This window comes from Polypterus senegalus, chromosome 1, assembly GCF_016835505.1.
Source record: "Polypterus senegalus isolate Bchr_013 chromosome 1, ASM1683550v1, whole genome shotgun sequence".
NCBI classification, from domain to species: Eukaryota; Metazoa; Chordata; class Cladistia; order Polypteriformes; family Polypteridae; genus Polypterus; species Polypterus senegalus.
In genome coordinates, this window is record NC_053154.1 from 33,955,727 (window position 1) to 33,973,689 (window position 17,963).

Genomic DNA, 17,963 nt, shown 5'->3' on the forward strand with positions numbered 1-17,963 from the left:
ACGATTGTCAGAAGCCATGGTGGGGTTCCATTCCAAAGTCTGCCGAGGTGAATGTATATTACAGTAGAGTAGCTTGTGGGGGACTGCTGGACAATCAGATTTTGGGTAGCCCACCTAGCAAGTGTTTTTTTTTTTTTTTTAAATAATGAATATGTTTCTAAAATGAAAATGTGTGAGACATTTGGTGGCACTAGACTAGTGATGGGAAACAATTCCAAAGAACAGGAAGTAAACTTTGTGGTGGTGGGGTAGAAATTTTAATATGTATGTTAATAGCTTAATTGTGTGGGCTAGTGTGCTTTGTGTCCTTTAGAGCCTCTTAATCACCTGATTTGAACGCACTTTCTTTCTCATTCAGGAGACCTCTTTGTTCATTATTAATCCAGTGCTAGTTCTTTGGAAAGCAACACATGGTCTTTGTGGGTACCACAATGTGGCCACAAAAGTTAATATGGTCTGTGATGTAGTGACTGACTCCCTCTATATCATTCCCATGTGACTTGTAAATCATTTCCCAGTCTGCCATTTGGAAACCTTAATTCAGAACCATTTTAGCCTCTAAGCTAAACATCCTGGTAGAAACATGTTGCTGTCTGTTAACAGGCTTTGTAGCTGGTAATAAGATGAATCGGGATGTGGTCAGATCTGTGCAAAGGTGCAAGTAGTTTATAGAGCAGGTCCAGATTTTTATTTCCTTGAATTTTATAGAAATTTGTCACTGTTTCTTCCAAAGTCACATGGTTGAAGTCACCGTATATTATAACTGCAGGGTCAGAATGAGTCATCATTAAAGTACTGGTAATAGAGTGAATAATTTCCGTTGCTACATCGGCATTTGCCAAGTGAGGAATATAAACATTAATAGGGATGATGCAATTAATCTCCCCGTGCAAATAATGTGGATAAAATAGACAGCCAGAATTTTAATGTCTGAATTACAAACTGTAGTTTTAATTGTAATATGTTCCCTTTTACATCATTCTTCATTCACATAGATGACCAGTCCCCCTCCTGTCTTTTTTTCCACACCGCACTGGGTCTCTCACTGCTCGAATAATTTGAAATACATCCGGCATTAAAGCAGTGTCAAGTATAGTTTGGGTTTAAGCCAGCTCTCCGTAAAATGCAAAATGCCACTGTCCTTGTATGCACCATGATGCTCTGTAAGAGCAGTTTATCCATCTTACTTGACAGTGATTGAACATTTCGTATTACAATAGATGGTTGACCAGCTCTAAAGCCTTTTTGCCTTGCTTTTAGTTTTCTGCTCGTGCATCGCTCTCTCCGTCTGTGGATAAACTGCCCCTGTGGTAAAGTAAAACTGAGCTACATGGGCACTTGTGATCGCAGTCCAAGTAGAAGATTGCAGGATTATTGAATACACCCAGGTTTTATTTTCTCAGTGTCTCTTACATTTCCAGGTGTTGCAGACATAAGGCAGCCTTTGGGTCCTCTTCAACTCCATCCAAGTTCGCAGCCCATTTGAAGTTCAGTTGAGAAGAATCTGCGCCTAAATTTTCATACATTGCAATTCGTCAATAAATGGGGGGGAAAATAATTTATCCAATTTCTAGTGGCTACTGTCAGTGACAAGCCAGAAACCAGATCAATTCCAATCATAAGACTATTATCTAGTAAATAAGTTCAGAAACAAAAACAGTGAGGAATACAGAGCTTTTATAAAAGGCTGCTGCTTGCACAGTGCCCGTAGATGTCAGGTAGTTAACACACATTCTTTCTGTGAAATATGTAAAAACACCAGCTAATTGGTCATTACAGAGTTTAAAATGTGCTGTGAAATTCCATCCAGACTGGACAATTTATTGTTGACTCATTTAAGAATCCGCAAGAAAAACACAAAGGTGACTCATGTGGTACGATAGGCAGTTGCATGTAGTTGATGATATTGTGACCTGGTCAACTTTTATGCGATGATTACAGAACATTTTGAACTATGTTAAATTAAAAGCTATGGGATACAATTTAAAGACAATTTCTGTTTTTTTTTTTTTTTTTTTTTTTTTTTTGGAAGAACTTCAACTTTACCAGCAGCACACTTTGGCCACCCACAGTTTTGCAAACCTGTGATCTACGTATTTGCCTTTTGTCGTTTTAAGCTATGACTGGGTTGACAGTTTTCAGAAAAGCAGATATAGCCTGGTGGTAATATGAAAAAGTTTAATTTAATGCAGTGGTATTTGTGTTGTTGATATTGAAAACATAAGTAATATCTGAATTTAATAGATAATTATGATAAAATGGTGTTGAAATCTATGCTGTGTGTTGCACCTCTTTTTTGCATTTTTATTGAATTTTTGTTTTCCTAGCCTCCCTTATTCCGGATTCTGACCCACTAAAGTCATGCAAAAAGACAATTTCCCCTCAGGGATTAATAAAGTATATCAAACCAAAAAAAAAAAATGTTTTTTTTTTTTTCCCCTTATATTTGTAAATTTGTCCTAGTCCTTTACTTTCTATTACGTTTCCTGACTGTAAAAATGAAAACTAATTGGCAATTACAGCTATTGTGTGTTGTTGTCAATTGGGCTGCAGTTATTTGAGAGCCTTCTATTACACCTACTGTGTTGGAGTAGTGTATTATTTAATATTACCTCATAAAAGTATTAATCATCTACATTTTTGAAGTCCTATAATTTATCATAGAAAATCATTTGAATTGTAATGATTTGGAAGAAGATAAAATCATCTGGAATAGTCTTGTCTAAGAAAGTGGTATTTATGTTCTGGATCGGCTATGAGCCCTTTCTTATTTGCAATGGTAATGGACAGGTTGACAGACGAGATTAGACAGGAGTCCCCGTGGACTAACGTGTTTGATGACATTGTGATCTGTAGCAATAGTAGGGAGCAGGTCGAGGAGACCCTGGAGAGTTGGAGGTTTGCTCTAGAGAAGAGAGGAATGAAGGTTAGAAGGAACAAGACAGAATATATGTGTGTGAATGAGAGGGAGGTCAGTGGAATCGTGAGGATGCAGGGAGTAGAGTTGGCGAAGGTGGATGAGTTTAAAATCCTTGGGGTCAACAATTCAGAATAACAGGGATTGTGGAAGAGAGGTAAAAAAGAGAGTGCAGGCAGGGTGAAATGGGTGGAGAAGAGTGTCAGGAATAATTTGTGACAGACGGGTATCGGCAAGAGTGAAAGGGAAGGTCTACAGGATGGTAGCGAGACCAGCTATGTTATATGGGTTGGAGACGGTGGCACTGACCAGAAAGCAGAAGACCGAACTGGAGGTGGCAGAGTTAAAGATGTTAAGATTTGCACTGGGTGAGACAAGGATGGACAGGATTAGAAATGAGGACATCAGAGGGACAAGTTGGACGGTTGGGAGACAAAGTCAGAGAGGCAAGATTACGTTGGTTTGGACATGTGCAGAGGAGAGATGTTGGGTATATTGGTAAAAGGATGTTAATGATAGAGCTGCCAGGCAAGAGGAATAAAGGAAGGCCTAAGAGAAGGTTTATGGATGTGGTGAGAGAGGACATGCAGGTGGTGGGTATAACAGAGGAATATGTAGAGGACAGAAAGATATGGAAGAAGATGATCTGTTGTGGCGACCCCTAACAGGAGCAGCCGAAAGAAGAAGAACTGACATACTAAGTATAATAAACAACTTTATTTTCAAATGAGAGAATTTGTAGCAAACAGCATGTTTAAACTGCAGTTATGTTTCTGGACTTGGTTTTACATTTATGAAGTGTAAGGTGAGTTGCTAGTAGACTCTGGAGGAGGACCCAATTTTAATTCTATGTCTGATTATGTGTGTTATAGGTTAGCTTTTATTTTTATTCATAGTTTATTTGGCTTAAGTTATAGAAATCAATTTATGAAAAGTACCAATGCAGAGAGTTTGGGTAGAATCCATTGAAATGCTAAAGGTGAAAAAAAAATACAACCTGCAATCTAAAATCACAGGGCTACATTCTAGATGGTGCTTTAATCGGTCTGCCAAGTAATGTTGCTGCTATATTTTGGGATACAATGTAAGAACCTCTACAGTATGGATGTCCTTTCCCTAAAAAACACTCCAATCATTTTGGAAGACTATGATTTTCCTTGCACACCAAGTCATTGTCCAGCTGTTAAGAAAAAACAGTCAATTACGGACTTCATCATCTCTATATAATCTTGGTAAGAAACTAGGCACACCTTCTAATATTTTCTTTTTCCTAGAGCGCATATTGATGTAGTTTTTCTACCTTTTATAAAAGATTGCTAAGAATATCATTTTGCACTTAAGAATCGTTAATGATAAACACTTTATTTATTATATTGGTATCAATAAATGTGCTGCTAAGTACTCCTAACCTCATGGAGGTAGTAGCGAAGGAGAGATTTAAAACAAAAGGAAGTGCTATTATGAAAATGTTTTGCATCCTATCTCCCCCACACTGGCGCTGAGGACTTTCAGACAGTGAACAATTCAGAAAATATGTCAAAAAGCTTTACTGGGACTTTTTTATGGCTATGGCAATATGTCTTTATAATGCCTCACTGTGATAGTGACTGCTGTTTATATCATTAGCAAAGTCTGAAGCTTTTATTTTTTTCCTTTCTTTCATTCTAGTATGTATGAGTTGTTTGTCATAATATAATCTCATTCATTTATTTATTTGTTGAACTTTATTAAAAAGCTGGATTTCCCCTTGAGGACCAGTAAAAGTGCTGTCTATCTGTCTGTCTGTCAAGTACGTAATATCTGTTCTGAGTTTGAACTGATGGCCTGAGTGCTGAGGGTCAAACGTTTGACTTTTTTCTCTGTTTTACTGTTGCAAAAATGCCTTGTATTTTGAAATAGGTTGTTCATTTTGGCCATGCATGGAAAGACTTGGGCTAAATCAGAAGTGGGCAAATTATTTAAACAGATTAATTTTATGTTGTAACTAATAGCTACTGAACTCTTTTAGTGATTGTCTCTTTCTTGCCAATTAATCAATCATTTTTGATTAGACAAAACTATTTCTAATTTCAGCAGAAAAATCTAAATTCTGCATGGTACAGGGCAGACAACATGGGAAGTACCCTCAATGCAAATTTAACTTCGCCTCCACATTTGAATCAATTTTATACAAACTGTCTGCACCGCAGATGACCTTTGCATTTCAGGTTGCTGGATCTTTACTCTTCATATTTGTGATATGAAGGAGTGACATTAGTTGGCCGTTACAGCTGTGGGGCACTGTGGCTGAGACTACATGAAAACTGCAATGCTCATGTCTGGACAGCAGTTTAATGCAGTCTAGTGGTGAGTGTTCATGGCTGAAGTAGCAGTTTATCCTCTTTTTCTGTCTCGCAAACCCACTCAGTTGATCATTTAATTGTCACTTTCTAACAGCTCCATGCTTAGGTCCTACTTCAGAAGGGCTGTGTTTACCAAATTGCTGGGATGTGAAACTTCAAAGGAAGAAAGACTTGCATCCAGTTTAGCCACTTATGCACATATTTTAAAGTTGTTTGTGTGTGTTGCAAATAAGCCCAATAAGTCAATCAAAAGCAGTAATGGTATTTTTACTTACGGAAGAGTGTCTCTTTCAAATAAATCATATGTTTCCATGTTGTCAGCTCTCTTTCATAAACAAAATATGCAGTTTGCACAAGTATATGCTGAGGCTAGTAGTGTTTCATAGACAAGTGAATCTGTTCAAGCTCCATAGGTTCTATTACCACACCGGGACACCACCTGCTGCACATTCTACCTGTGTTAGTTTCCTGAGCAGTGCACTTTCCATTTTAACTTCGAGTACCAGCAACATTTCCTAATGTAATGGCGAGTACCGTTATGCTGTACCTGCACCTCTGAAAGTTTCACATGAGGACTCCACACCATCCCCAGATCAAATGAAACTGTATCACACTTCTCATCTCACTGGGTTGTAAGCACATGATAGAAAAAAAAAAGCCCAAAAGTGACATGGTCCCATAGTGTGTCAATTGCCAGTCTCACAACTATGAGTTTATTAAAATCTACCACAGTTCAGAGCTGGGCATCAAAGCAAAAAGGTGCTGATGTTACATGCTGTTTTCATGAAGTTCTAAACATTAAAATATTCTCTGTTTGATGCTTTAGGTTGGGTCTCATGGATGCCTCTTGGTTTCTGGCCTAATAGAACCAGTGGTGATGGCTCGGAGTTGGATTACAAGCCTTAAAGAAAAGTATAGTCAAAATCAGCGTCTACCAGATGATCGTGAGATACTTATTAAAAAGAAGTTTAAAACCTTGATAGAAAAATATGATGACAAACACTCCATTGATCTTCTTTTGCTTCCCAGTTCAGTAAAGGAAGATCTTCTTGAGCTGGTTGAAAGATTTTACAAGATACACGAGGAAGCAGCAAATCAGATGTCAAATCTGAAAGAGTCGTCAATCCAGATTCTTTGTAATCGTGCATCTGCACCAAAATATCGTCAGTCAAATGTAGAGGACTTGCCATGTGAAAATCGGGGTACTGTGGAGTTTATTCAACATGCAAATCTAGACCACTTTGCACACTTGACTCTTGATAAAAATGTAAATAATTCTGAAATGTCTAATGATCGTATTCCTACTGAAAGTATTGACCCCATGTGTTTCCCATGTGCAGGAGCAGCTAAAGATTTTTCACATTCTTCCGAAAATGTACAACATAAGTCAAATCCCATAACAAATGTGTACCCTTGTTTGACAGGTTTAAAAGATACTGTTGCTTATTCCACACCTCAGAAAAGTCCAGAAAAGATCCATGACAATAAAGATAGCCATCCATCATCAGGAAGTGACAATGAGACAAAAATTCTTTTAACTTTCTTTACAACCATGGGTTACCAAGAAGAAGTAGTAGGAAAGGTTTTATCCAGAGCTAGTAAACTGGAGGTCTCACAAATTTTAGACATGATCCAACAAGAACAAGATAAAAATTCTGACCTGGGGATTTCTTCAGAAAATGTTGAAAATTTAGCATTAGAAAGAGAGAATTCATCTGAAAGCAGTTTAAATGTACCGAACTCTTGCACATCTGTCAGTGAGGACTTCATTCTAAGTGTTATTAAGACTGCGGCTAAGAGCTGTGGCTACTCTGAACAAGAGCTTTTAGAAGTCTATGGAAAAGGAAAATCCACTAATGAGTTGCTTGTACTGCTGCATGCAGATAAAGGAAAAGAAAGTCCTTCATCCAAAACTACAGAGCACATGCTCTTAACCAATCCATCTCCAGGTACTTGTTATCAGGTGCCTGTACAAAAACCACTGGTTTTTAATACTTGCGACTCTTTGACTTCTGGAATGATACACTCCAAAGGGGTTATTCCTGAAAGAACTAGAGAATGGACCGATTACAATAGCAAGATGTTTTATGAAAACACTAATCAAGTTACTCGTGGAAAGGTGACATACTCTGAACTCCCTCTAACCAAGCCATACGGTAATGCAGAAGAAGTTCCAGATGATCAACAAATATTTTATGATTTAAATTCTGGAAATCGCATCACAAACTCTTTGACAAGAAAGCATAGCCTGAATGAAGCTACCCAGGAACAGCAGGTACTCCAATATAATCTTGTGCCAGGGGATAATTTTGGGACCTGGACACAAAATGACTCTTTTGCTTACAAATCTAGGTTAGATTTACAGAAAGCAAATTGCCTTGCTTTGGCTCCCACTATCAAAGGACCCCCCCAAAATGTGTACCATTCTTCACCCACTAAAAGTGCTTCAGAAAAAAATAGTCCCAGGCTGTTCCCGCATATAGAACAGGAGTTTCCAAGCATTCATGGGAAAAGCCCTTCCAATAACTCTGTGAAACGCAAGGACAGGAAGAGGGAGGATACCAAAGAGACCATGAGCCAGAGGGAGACTGCAGTGGTGACTGGTCAGCAAAGGTACCTTGAGTTTATTCAGACCCCATTTGAACTTCAGCTGACAAATTCTCCGGGAATTCCTGACCTTCGACACATCATTATTGATGGCAGCAATGTGGCAATGACGTGAGTATATTTTCCTTTGTTTGTTTATTGCTTGCACTGAAAATAGTGATGATAAATACACTGTTATTTATTCAAACTACATGAGATATTTGGGAAAGAAATGAAATTAAAAAAATTAATAAACAATATGCTATGGAGGTCAGTTTCTCTGATTTTTGTTTATGTAAACTGAAATATTAAATGTAAATTTAAAGAAATAAGATTTTTTTTTATAATTGAATTGGCTGCCAAAATATAATACAATGTAATAAAGTACATCATTAAGAAATGTAAGTGATTTACAAAAATAATGCTTCCAACCTAGAAACATCATAGACACAAGTAGCAATTCTATACTAGGGTAAATGGACATTTTTGTTATGCTCTGTTCATCATGTTGTCTAACAGTATCATACCATCACAATTTAATGTAAAAAGTTGATTCAAAAAAGTTTCATTTTTACCACAAAAATTAAAAACAATCACATGAAAAAAAGTACAAATTAAACAAACAAAATATACAAATACGGTACTTTCAGATTTGCTTAACTGGGGCTATAGTTTAATGATCACATGATACATTAGAATATGTTAATACATTTAGTGTATAAAATTAGTAATATGGGAACAAATAATAAAATATGTTCTTACATAGGGTACTTGGTAATATGGTTAGTGCTGCTGCCTCGTGAACCCTGCGCCTAGCCTTTGTGTGGAGATTGCATTTTCACCCTGTGTATACATGTGTGTTTTCCTCCTACACCCTTAAAGACATGCCATTGAGCTTAAATGGAAACAATGTGGGTGTTAGTGTTTCTTTGAGAGTGCCATGTTGATGGACTGGTACCTGATCCACGGTTACTTCTGCCTTACATTTGATGTTGCTTGAATAGCCTTAAGTCTCCCTAAGCCTATCTTGTTTAAGTAGGTTTGTCAATTGAGCTGCTGTTAGCAGGTTTTTTTATTTTTATAACGGCTGTCAAAGCTTTGAAACCTGGGACAGCAAATTAATTTTCGTTTTTTTTGAGAAACACTGCTCAAATTAAGGGTTCACTTAATCAACAGTCTAACACCAGGTCAGTCTGTCCATTTTAATAAGCCTAAGTGATTGTGAATCAACTTCACTTGATTTGGTGAAATGAAAGTGACAACATGTACACCGGAGAGCTATGAGCAAGCCAACCCCCAAAAAAGGATATGGATTTGCAGATGGGGGCCACAGGCAATTGCCATATATAGATTATGGCAAACTTGACTCCGACTCATAGAAAGGTTTGGGGTGCAAAGTTGCTCAAATGAATACAGCACTGATGTGCATAAAACCGAGTCCAAAACAGAACTGAGGGAATAAGAAAAAGGGGGAGACAGGAAGTGAGATCAAAGGGGCCGGGCTCAGGAAGGTCTTCAGCCATAGGTTCGAGCCCGGACCTGATATTACAGGGGCCGGAGCTGGCAAGGTCTCCTTCTATAGGCTCGGTCCCGGAAGTGATGTCAAGAAGGCCAGGTTGGATCTCCCGTGAATGGTCTACAGGAAAGGGAGAAGAAGGGTCAGTGCACTCTGCCACATCCCGGTATGACTCTGAATTGCCCTTACTCAAGCCCTTTAGCTGTCTCCCATGTGCACGTGTGTGACTATATATATATATATGTGTGTGTGTGTGTGTGTGTGTATATATATAATATATATATATAATTGTAAAGTTTACCTATCAAATAATAATAAGAGTACGCAACACGTGTTTCGCCCTAATTCTGGGCTCATCAGGCGTACACACTCACTGCACCCCCTCTTAGGAATCAAACCTCGGACGTCAGAGGCGTAGCCTCTTACGTTGCGCCATGGCGTGTGGTTCGTTTATTTGACAGCATGTAGATCGGGGTAATTACATTCATGGCATTCGTAATCCGAATCACAGTCTGATTGTATAGGTGGTTACCTACCAGGTAACGCTTGTGGTTGGTCTGCAAATCGGCAAACATCAGCCACATTGCCCTCTTTCAGTTGCGAGAAGCAGATCATAGAATGTTCCAAAGTTTTACTGTCAAATAATGCAAAGACTAAAAAGTTGATTCTGAATTGAAGAAAAATAACATGGCAAAAGCATTCGGAATCGTGCCTTCGTCTAACATCTTGTTTTCATTCTGTATTTTCATACCTGTATTTCTCACGTCTCATTTTCATTCTGTATTCACACCTTTATTTCTATTTTAAAAAGTTACATCTAACATCTCATTATTATTCTGTGTTCATACCTGTGTTTCTATTTAAAAACATAACATAACATTAAAAATAACATCTAACATTTTGTTTTCATTCTGTATTATCATACCTGTATTTCTATTAAGCAAAAAAGTTACATCTAGCGTCTCATTTACAAATAAAAGATTTTTTGCACTTTAAGAAGCACTTTTTTTATTATTATTATATACAGGTATTGTCAAGCTTGGGTCACAGAGTTGCGTGTCAAACAGGAACTTGAGTCCAGGTTTTCAAGGAAAATATAGGTACTTTATTAGAGAAGGCAGGTACAGTCTGAAGACTTCATTCAAAATATGAGCACTCAGCACACGAAATAGGAGCCGCCGCAATGGCCAAGCATCCTGCATTAGCTCCCATTTTTAGATTAGAAGAACACTAGCAGATTGGAATCAATCACTGCTGTGGCTGATGTGTTCTAGAGAGGAGAGATCAGGAGAGTTTGAGGAAGAGCAGGTCAAAGCTCGATGTTAAATGTTGTAAGCATTGTGCGACAACAATGTTACATGGTTAGCCTTCACCTGTAGAGGACAATCAATTACTTTTACCTTGGTTTGCTATTTACCAGACGCAGCAAACCAACTGTCCTTGCGCCGCTTCTGTTAGATACTGCAAATCACTGGCGACCTCAGCCACAATACCATACTTATTTTCTCAAAAATGCCTTTATGGATTTGTTTGAAATTTGGTGATGTTATTGAAAAATGAAAATTAGCCAACATACTTTTTTTTTTCTTTGATATTTGTCGTTGTTAATGGTTTAGTGAGAGGGACATTCAAATGCACCGCTTCTCCTGTTTTGCCACAGCAATTATATTAAATAATTAAATATTTATTAGTGGCATGCGAGTCCCTGTCTTGCACCCCAAAACACGAGGCTGAGTCTCGGTACTTTAGCAAAACCAGCTTTATTCAGCTTGACACAGGAACTGCACGGTTATTTATTGTAGTGGGATCTACCATTCTTCTATACATAGACACAGCCACCTGGCAGGGTCATGGCCAAGTAATATTCTTCCCTACATTTATAATGTTTCTTGCATTACCCATTGACGACAGGCACTTATAGTGCAAATGCGATCAGCTTGGATTTGCTTTTGCTGCAAGCCGCTACAGAGCTGGGAGCCTACGGTTGCCCTCAGTTAGACGTTACTCTTTATCAGTCTCTAGATAATAATGTCTGCTGAACAAACGAGTATCACGAGCTAAGCGGCGGCAAGGTATGCTCGAACACTATGGCAAGAGGTTTTTTTTTTTTCCAAATTCTATTTATTTTATTGTAATCATTCCATACAAATAGATAATTTTTTTTACAAAAAAATAGGATTGAAAACAAATTAACCCCCACCCCTGAGAAAGAGAGCGTGGCCAACGGACTAAACCTTAAAAATAGTAAAAATGAATAAATTGATGTGTTTATTAGTTGGATACAGATAAATGGAGAAGAAAAAGAAATGGGAAGAGAATCTACTTCCTCAGTGCTTTAAGAGCTTATTCTAAAATATTATTGATTAGATCCTGCCAGGTTTTGAAAAAGTTCTGCACAGATCCTCTAAGTGAGAATTTGATTTTTTCCAATTTCAAATAATATACTGTAGAACATCAGTTACCCACTGACTTAAAAGAGAAGAGTTCGGATTCTTCCAGTTTAGCAAAATAAGTCTGCGTGCCAATAGTGTAGTGAAGGCAGTCACAGTTTGTTTGTCCTTCTCCACTTTTAAGCCCACTGTGGCAAGAGTTAGAGCGACTCGAACGGAGGCTGGCATGTGAGTGAGGGTGGCCCTGCCCAGCTGCCTACTCCTGAGGTCCAGCCACCCCCTCCCCTCAGCCCACAGCCTGTCTCTCGCATTTGCGCAAAAAAAAAACGGTGCTGCAACCGAACTATAATGCTTAGTGTGATGGGAGAAGTCACAAAATCAACCAGAATGTTCAGTGTTTCCCAGTTAAACATCTTAAAACTCCACACATGCACTTTGCAATGCACATAATCTAAAAGAAAATGTGATTCATCAGACGAGGCAACCTTTTTCCATGGCTTCATGGTCCAGTGTGGATGGTCATATGCTCATTATGTGAACATTCGCCAGTGAACAGGGTTCAGCATTGGCACTCTAATGAGTCTGCTGCTGCGTAGCCCATTAGGCAGCAAGCTATAATGCACTGTGTGTTCGGACTCCTTTCTCTCATGGCCAGCATTATTTTTTTTGGCAGTTTGTGCTACAGTAGATCTTTTGTGGGCTCTTATCGGATGAGCTAGCCTTTGCCCCCTGCATGCATCGGTTAGCCTTGAACACCCATAACCCTGTTTCCCCAGTCATCTAGCCGTCATAATTTGGACCTTTTCTTAAGTCACATAGTTCCTTACACTTGCCCATTTTTCCTACTTCCAACATGTCACCTTCACTTGCTGCCTAATATATTCCACCCCTTGACAGGTACCATTGCAACAGTATAATTAATGTTACTCAGTTCATCTGTCAATGGTTTTAATGATGTGGCTGATTTTTATAAGTTGTCCTTTCTTTTTAAATTTCTTCCTCTTTTGAAAAAAAAAAAAAAAAACACAAAACAAACAAAAACATTCACTCAGCTAATGAGGGGACAGAAGGAGATACACAGACTTGCCACAGAAACATTTCAAGCAATGGTTTTTTTATGAAAAATTGATGTCAGGGTGAATTACGTTGATAAAGAAGTGCATCCAGTCAATGGGACAAGAGCTCCCATTGTCCAGTTATTTAATAAAATTTTAAGGGACATGATGCAAAAATCACAACAGTAAAGAATTTATGAGATGGTACTAATTTTTTTTCTAGCAGAGCTGTACTATTGGTAGAAACTCTTCTGCCTCCAGTGTGTGAAAGAATACAAATTAAGATAATTAATTAGATTGATTTTTGCATGAACAGATGCCCAGCCTGACTTTCCTGCATGCAACACCAGAGAGCACATACAGAATTCTGGCTGTTGCACTATTTGTGTTTTGTTTTCTTTTTTGAATCTCTGGATTTTTATGGGGCTTTCCCTCTTTGCTTTGACAAAGGTACATGATAGGGCTCTGTGCATTTTTGCATATAGCACAATTGCTCCACTTATATTTTTTACACAGCAAACTGAGCATACCTTCCTGTTTTTTGTATTAGTGTGACTGTAAGTTCACACCAAGGCTCAAAGTGAAACTGCAGATTTATCACTTGTTAAAGGTGGGTTTTAGTTTTGCCATTCAAAGATGAAACATTTAAGTGCATGTTTGTTTCTTATTTTTATTTTTTATAATATATAAACACTGGTCAACCATTTTTGAAGGGTAACAATAATAAGTCTCATGTATCATAACAACCACCAATAAAATATCCTCCAAAGAGTTTGGAACCTACCAGTTAGACAGATATCGTATCAAAAGATCTTGACTGTGCATTGTCCTCCTCTCCTGCTAAATTAATCTTAGGGAGGTCTGTTAAATGTTTACATTGAAGATGAGCCACTTAAAGGTTTTCCAATGCTCTCACTGCCCTAGTGTGTATATACAAAACACAGGGAACTCCACTTTCTGTGTTACAGCCTGCCTGAAGAAGGGGCCTGAGGTGCCTCGAAAGCTTGCATATTGTATTCTGTTCAGTTAGCCAACAAAAGGTGTCATTTTGCTTGACTTCTCTTTGCATCTATAATGGCTAACTTGGTATAACACCCTGCTATTTGTCTTACATCATAATTAGTACCTTTCAAATGTATGCATTTAACTTTGTACAGTCTCTCTATATACTGTATAAAGTCCAACGTCTGTCTGTCTGTCCGCTTTTAACGAGAGAACTGCTTAATGGATTTAGATGAAGTTGTTTTCTATAATTTGCTTGAACATTCCGGTTGATTTTGTGACTTCTCTCATCGCAAGAAGTATCATAGTTTGCTTGCGACAGAGATTTATTCACACAAATCCAAGAAAGAGGCTGCGGGCCAAGAGGAGGGCGAAGCAGATGGGATCTTCCTCACTAATGCGCCAGCTTCTGTTCGAGTCGGTCTGATGTGGCATTGGTGGGAGGGTTTTGATGATAATAATAATACATTTTATTTATATAGCGCCTTTCCCATGCTCCAGGCACTTACAGAATATAAGAAAGGTAGGGTATACAGTATATAGCATTGTACGAACCACATTAATAAATAAAGAAGATTACGACAGTGAATTCAGAGAAGAAAAAAAAAGAGCCTAACAGACAACATAATTTATGGTCTAACACACGCGCACAGGTTACATAAGCATCTTGACGAGAGGTAAACTGAGAGAAGGGTAATAAAGTCAAGTAGAGCTAAAAGCCTTCCTGAACAGATGAGTTTTGAGTTGTTTTTTTGGAGTCGGCTGACCTGATTAATTTCGGTATGTCATTCCAGAGTCTGGGCGCTATACAGCTGAAGCCCTGTCACCCATGGAGTGTAGATTAGTGTGGGGCACAACAAGATTGCCAGAATCAGAGGGCCTTAGTGGGCGGACAGGCACATAGTGATGGAGAAGGGCACTGATGTAGTTTGGCGCAAGGTTATTTAAGGCTTTGTAGGTTATTAGTAGGATTCTATATTCTATTCTGTAAGACACAGGGAGCCAGTGAAGTGCATTCCTCTAATCGCGATGGACATGCTCTTTCAATTCAAGAGATTACAATTCCCGGTGAAGATTCACTTTGCAATGTTAATTAACAAGGCCCAGGGACAGACACTCAAGTTGGCGAGGGTTCATCTTAGCTCGCCATGGTTCTTGCAAGGTCAGCTTTACATTGCTTTCTCCCGGGTTAGTTCCTCAAGAAACCTATATGTCTTTACCCCGATAGCAAAACCAAAAAATATTGTAAATCAAGAGGCCTTCTGATTACAAAATATCAATATAAATTCTTCTTAATACAAAGTACATTTTTTTGATTGATTTTTAAAGCTTGTCCTGTTTCACTACTACGTGGTCATATTTTTAACAGACATTTTGAATAGTTTGGTATTAATTTATGTGCTTGTTGTAAGCATAAGGGAACATATTCACAACTCTTCTATTAGTCTGCCTTGTGGAATCCCCTTCCCTGTGTTTCCACCACCACCTGCAGAGAAGCACCCAAGTTAACCTGTAAAGCCCCCTTTGACTCTTTCCTTTTGAGTAATGTCAAGCGTAGCTGTAGAAAGTACAGGTTTTTAGAAATGGGTAACGGGAAACTGTCTTATTTCCTGGTGATTTGGATGAGTGAGTCGAAACTCTTGAAGTGTAAGGGTTTGTTGGGCGTGTAAGGGTTTTCTGTCTACCAAATTCTTGAAACTGTCAGGCAGACAAGTAATATTTACCGTTGCCCCTGAGACATATGATGTGGCATTTTTTTTTTCTTTAGAATTCTGCAGAATAGCTTGCAAATAATATGTGGTAGAAATAACTGTGTGGGCACAAAACAATGTGAATCGTTAAAAACCACCAAGTAAAAACAGAACTCAAGTCTGTTCCTCAATTATTTAAGTCTCTCATGCCTTAGGTTAAATTAATCTGTGTAATGGCCTCCAGGATCCATCATCTTTATTTTAAGTGTTTGTTAGCATCAAATGTGTTTTTGAAATGTTGCAAATAAGTTTGTAGGGGTTACATGCACAGAGCTGCTTTCCAAGTTGTCCAAGTAGACAATGATCAATGCAGGGATTCCTATAGCCTCCTTAAGACACTTGTGAAGACATGCAGTGGCAGCAACATCAGCGCGTGCTACACTGCTCATCCAGTGCTGAGTTTAGTGACATCCTGTCAGAAATCTTCATTGCATATTTACACTTGTAGAAAAGCTTCTTCCTTTTCACCTGATGCTTTACTTGCCTCTCAGTTAAGATGGATTGTTTGTTCTTTTTAATGTTTCTCTTTTATTTGTTTTATACCAATACATCACCATATTTATGATACAGAACAAGTGACCATATAAAAGGTGATCTAGTATTTCATATCAAATTTATAATCCGCTTCAAGCCTATATCCATCTCACTGTAAAACTGGATAACCCATTATGTGATTTTTGCTGAAAGATATTTAAGCATCTACAAGGTTAAATTAACTCTCATGATGCTTGTTTAAAGACTCTGGCCAGATTCTAAAGAAGTACTGGTCAGTTCCTCAAATGGACAATTTGATTTTTTTTTTTTTTCAATTTTTACACAGACCATGACATTCATTCCTACTAAGTTATAATTGTGTAGTTTGGGATTTTTCCAGTTGACTAAGGCGAGGCGATAATAAAGCTGTACAGTGTAAGGTATCACATCAGACTTTTTCACCATACATTATTATCCTATTTAGTAACAGTGCTGAAAGTGGATTGTGTCGGGTGGGTGTAATAGTGGTTCCAAAAGATGTTTCCCCCAGTATGTTCTGAGTGTGTTATAGTTGTAAAACATGAGGCCGAGTGAGACAGATGCCTGTTGACAATTAGATTCTTGATTTGGGTACATTTTAGATAAACTACTAGCCACATGCCCGCTGTGGGCGGTTTATACCTGAATTGCTTTGTGCAGATTGATGAAAAGTTTATCTTGCCAGTGGCTGATTTCCTTTCCCAACATGTCCTCAAATCACCTAAGAAGGAACATTTTGTAATAGAGGGGCATAGTGTAGAAATAGTACTTATATTCTCTCTATTGTATTATATGTTATGTATGTACTGTGCCATTATACACCTGGCAGCACAATCGCTGTGTATACAAGAGTCATACATACAGTATGTAGCGTGCAGAAAGCTGTTGCATTCGCTGTGTCTGGTTACGTTTGCTACGTCTAGTTCTCCAAATGGGATTTCTGAACTCTGTTATAACCTTATACGACCACGGATGCAATATCTGTATTTGAACATGATTCCTTACAAATTAATATTCTAGTGAGTTCTGTTGGAAAATATTTCTCACATGACTGTTTGTTTCCATTATAATCTAAACTCTATCAATTTGTAACATTAAGAAAACACAATTTAATAAAATAAATAACTTAAAAGGTGATGCATTACAGTAAAGCCAAAAAACTCATTTACAATAAAAAAAAAGTTTTTCAAATTAAAATTGTAGCTATGAAGATGCTCAAGAGTCGAGTAACAGCTAAATGTAGCTGCATTTTTCAAAAAGCATTCATTTTTATTTTTTTGCAGGTGAGCAGATTTGTAAACCCAAGGTATACTCTTTAAATTTATTTTAATAAAGCTGAAAGACTGAAAAGCCTATGCGATGTAAGTTAGTTTAATAAAATACTGTAGCAGTGTTTTGTTTTTTTTCTTTCTTTCTTATGAACACAGGTCATGTACAATGAGTATATTCCTGCCTGTTTAGTAGGCATCGCAGGAGCAATGTTTGGATGAAACAATGAAATAAAGTTGCTTGGGGTTCTGTTTAAAAAAAGAAAAAACACAGTAGGCTGTAAACCTGAAGTTGTGTGAAAAGAATGTTAGCAGCAACTTAAAATGGTATAGTTGCAATTTTTGAATTGCTTGATGAAACCACATACCATGGCAAAGTTTCAGTTGTGTTGCTGTCAAAACACGAAGCCATGATGTAATTTAAATCATTAAACACTAAACAGGACATCATTTTCATTACTTATGTAATTTTAAATTGTCTATGCAGGAGAAACACTAGGCTTATGTTCCAATACAACACCTAGCCAAAGAGGTGCTCCATGAAATGAAAACCGTGTTTTAAATGTAATATACAGGTGCCGGTCATAAAATTAGAATATCATGACAAAGTTGATTTATTTCAG

At 37.9% G+C, this 17,963-nt stretch overlaps 1 protein-coding gene across 1 annotated transcript in view; it reads left to right on the top strand.

Moving 5' to 3' along the window:
• khnyn (KH and NYN domain containing) overlaps positions 1-17,963 on the top strand; it is a 94,009-nt gene that overhangs the window by 39,658 nt on the left and 36,388 nt on the right. Inside the window, exon 3 of the mRNA XM_039745825.1 lies at positions 6,086-7,977. Coding sequence (XP_039601759.1) covers positions 6,086-7,977 — 1,892 coding nt within the window. The remainder of the gene's footprint in view (positions 1-6,085; positions 7,978-17,963) is intronic.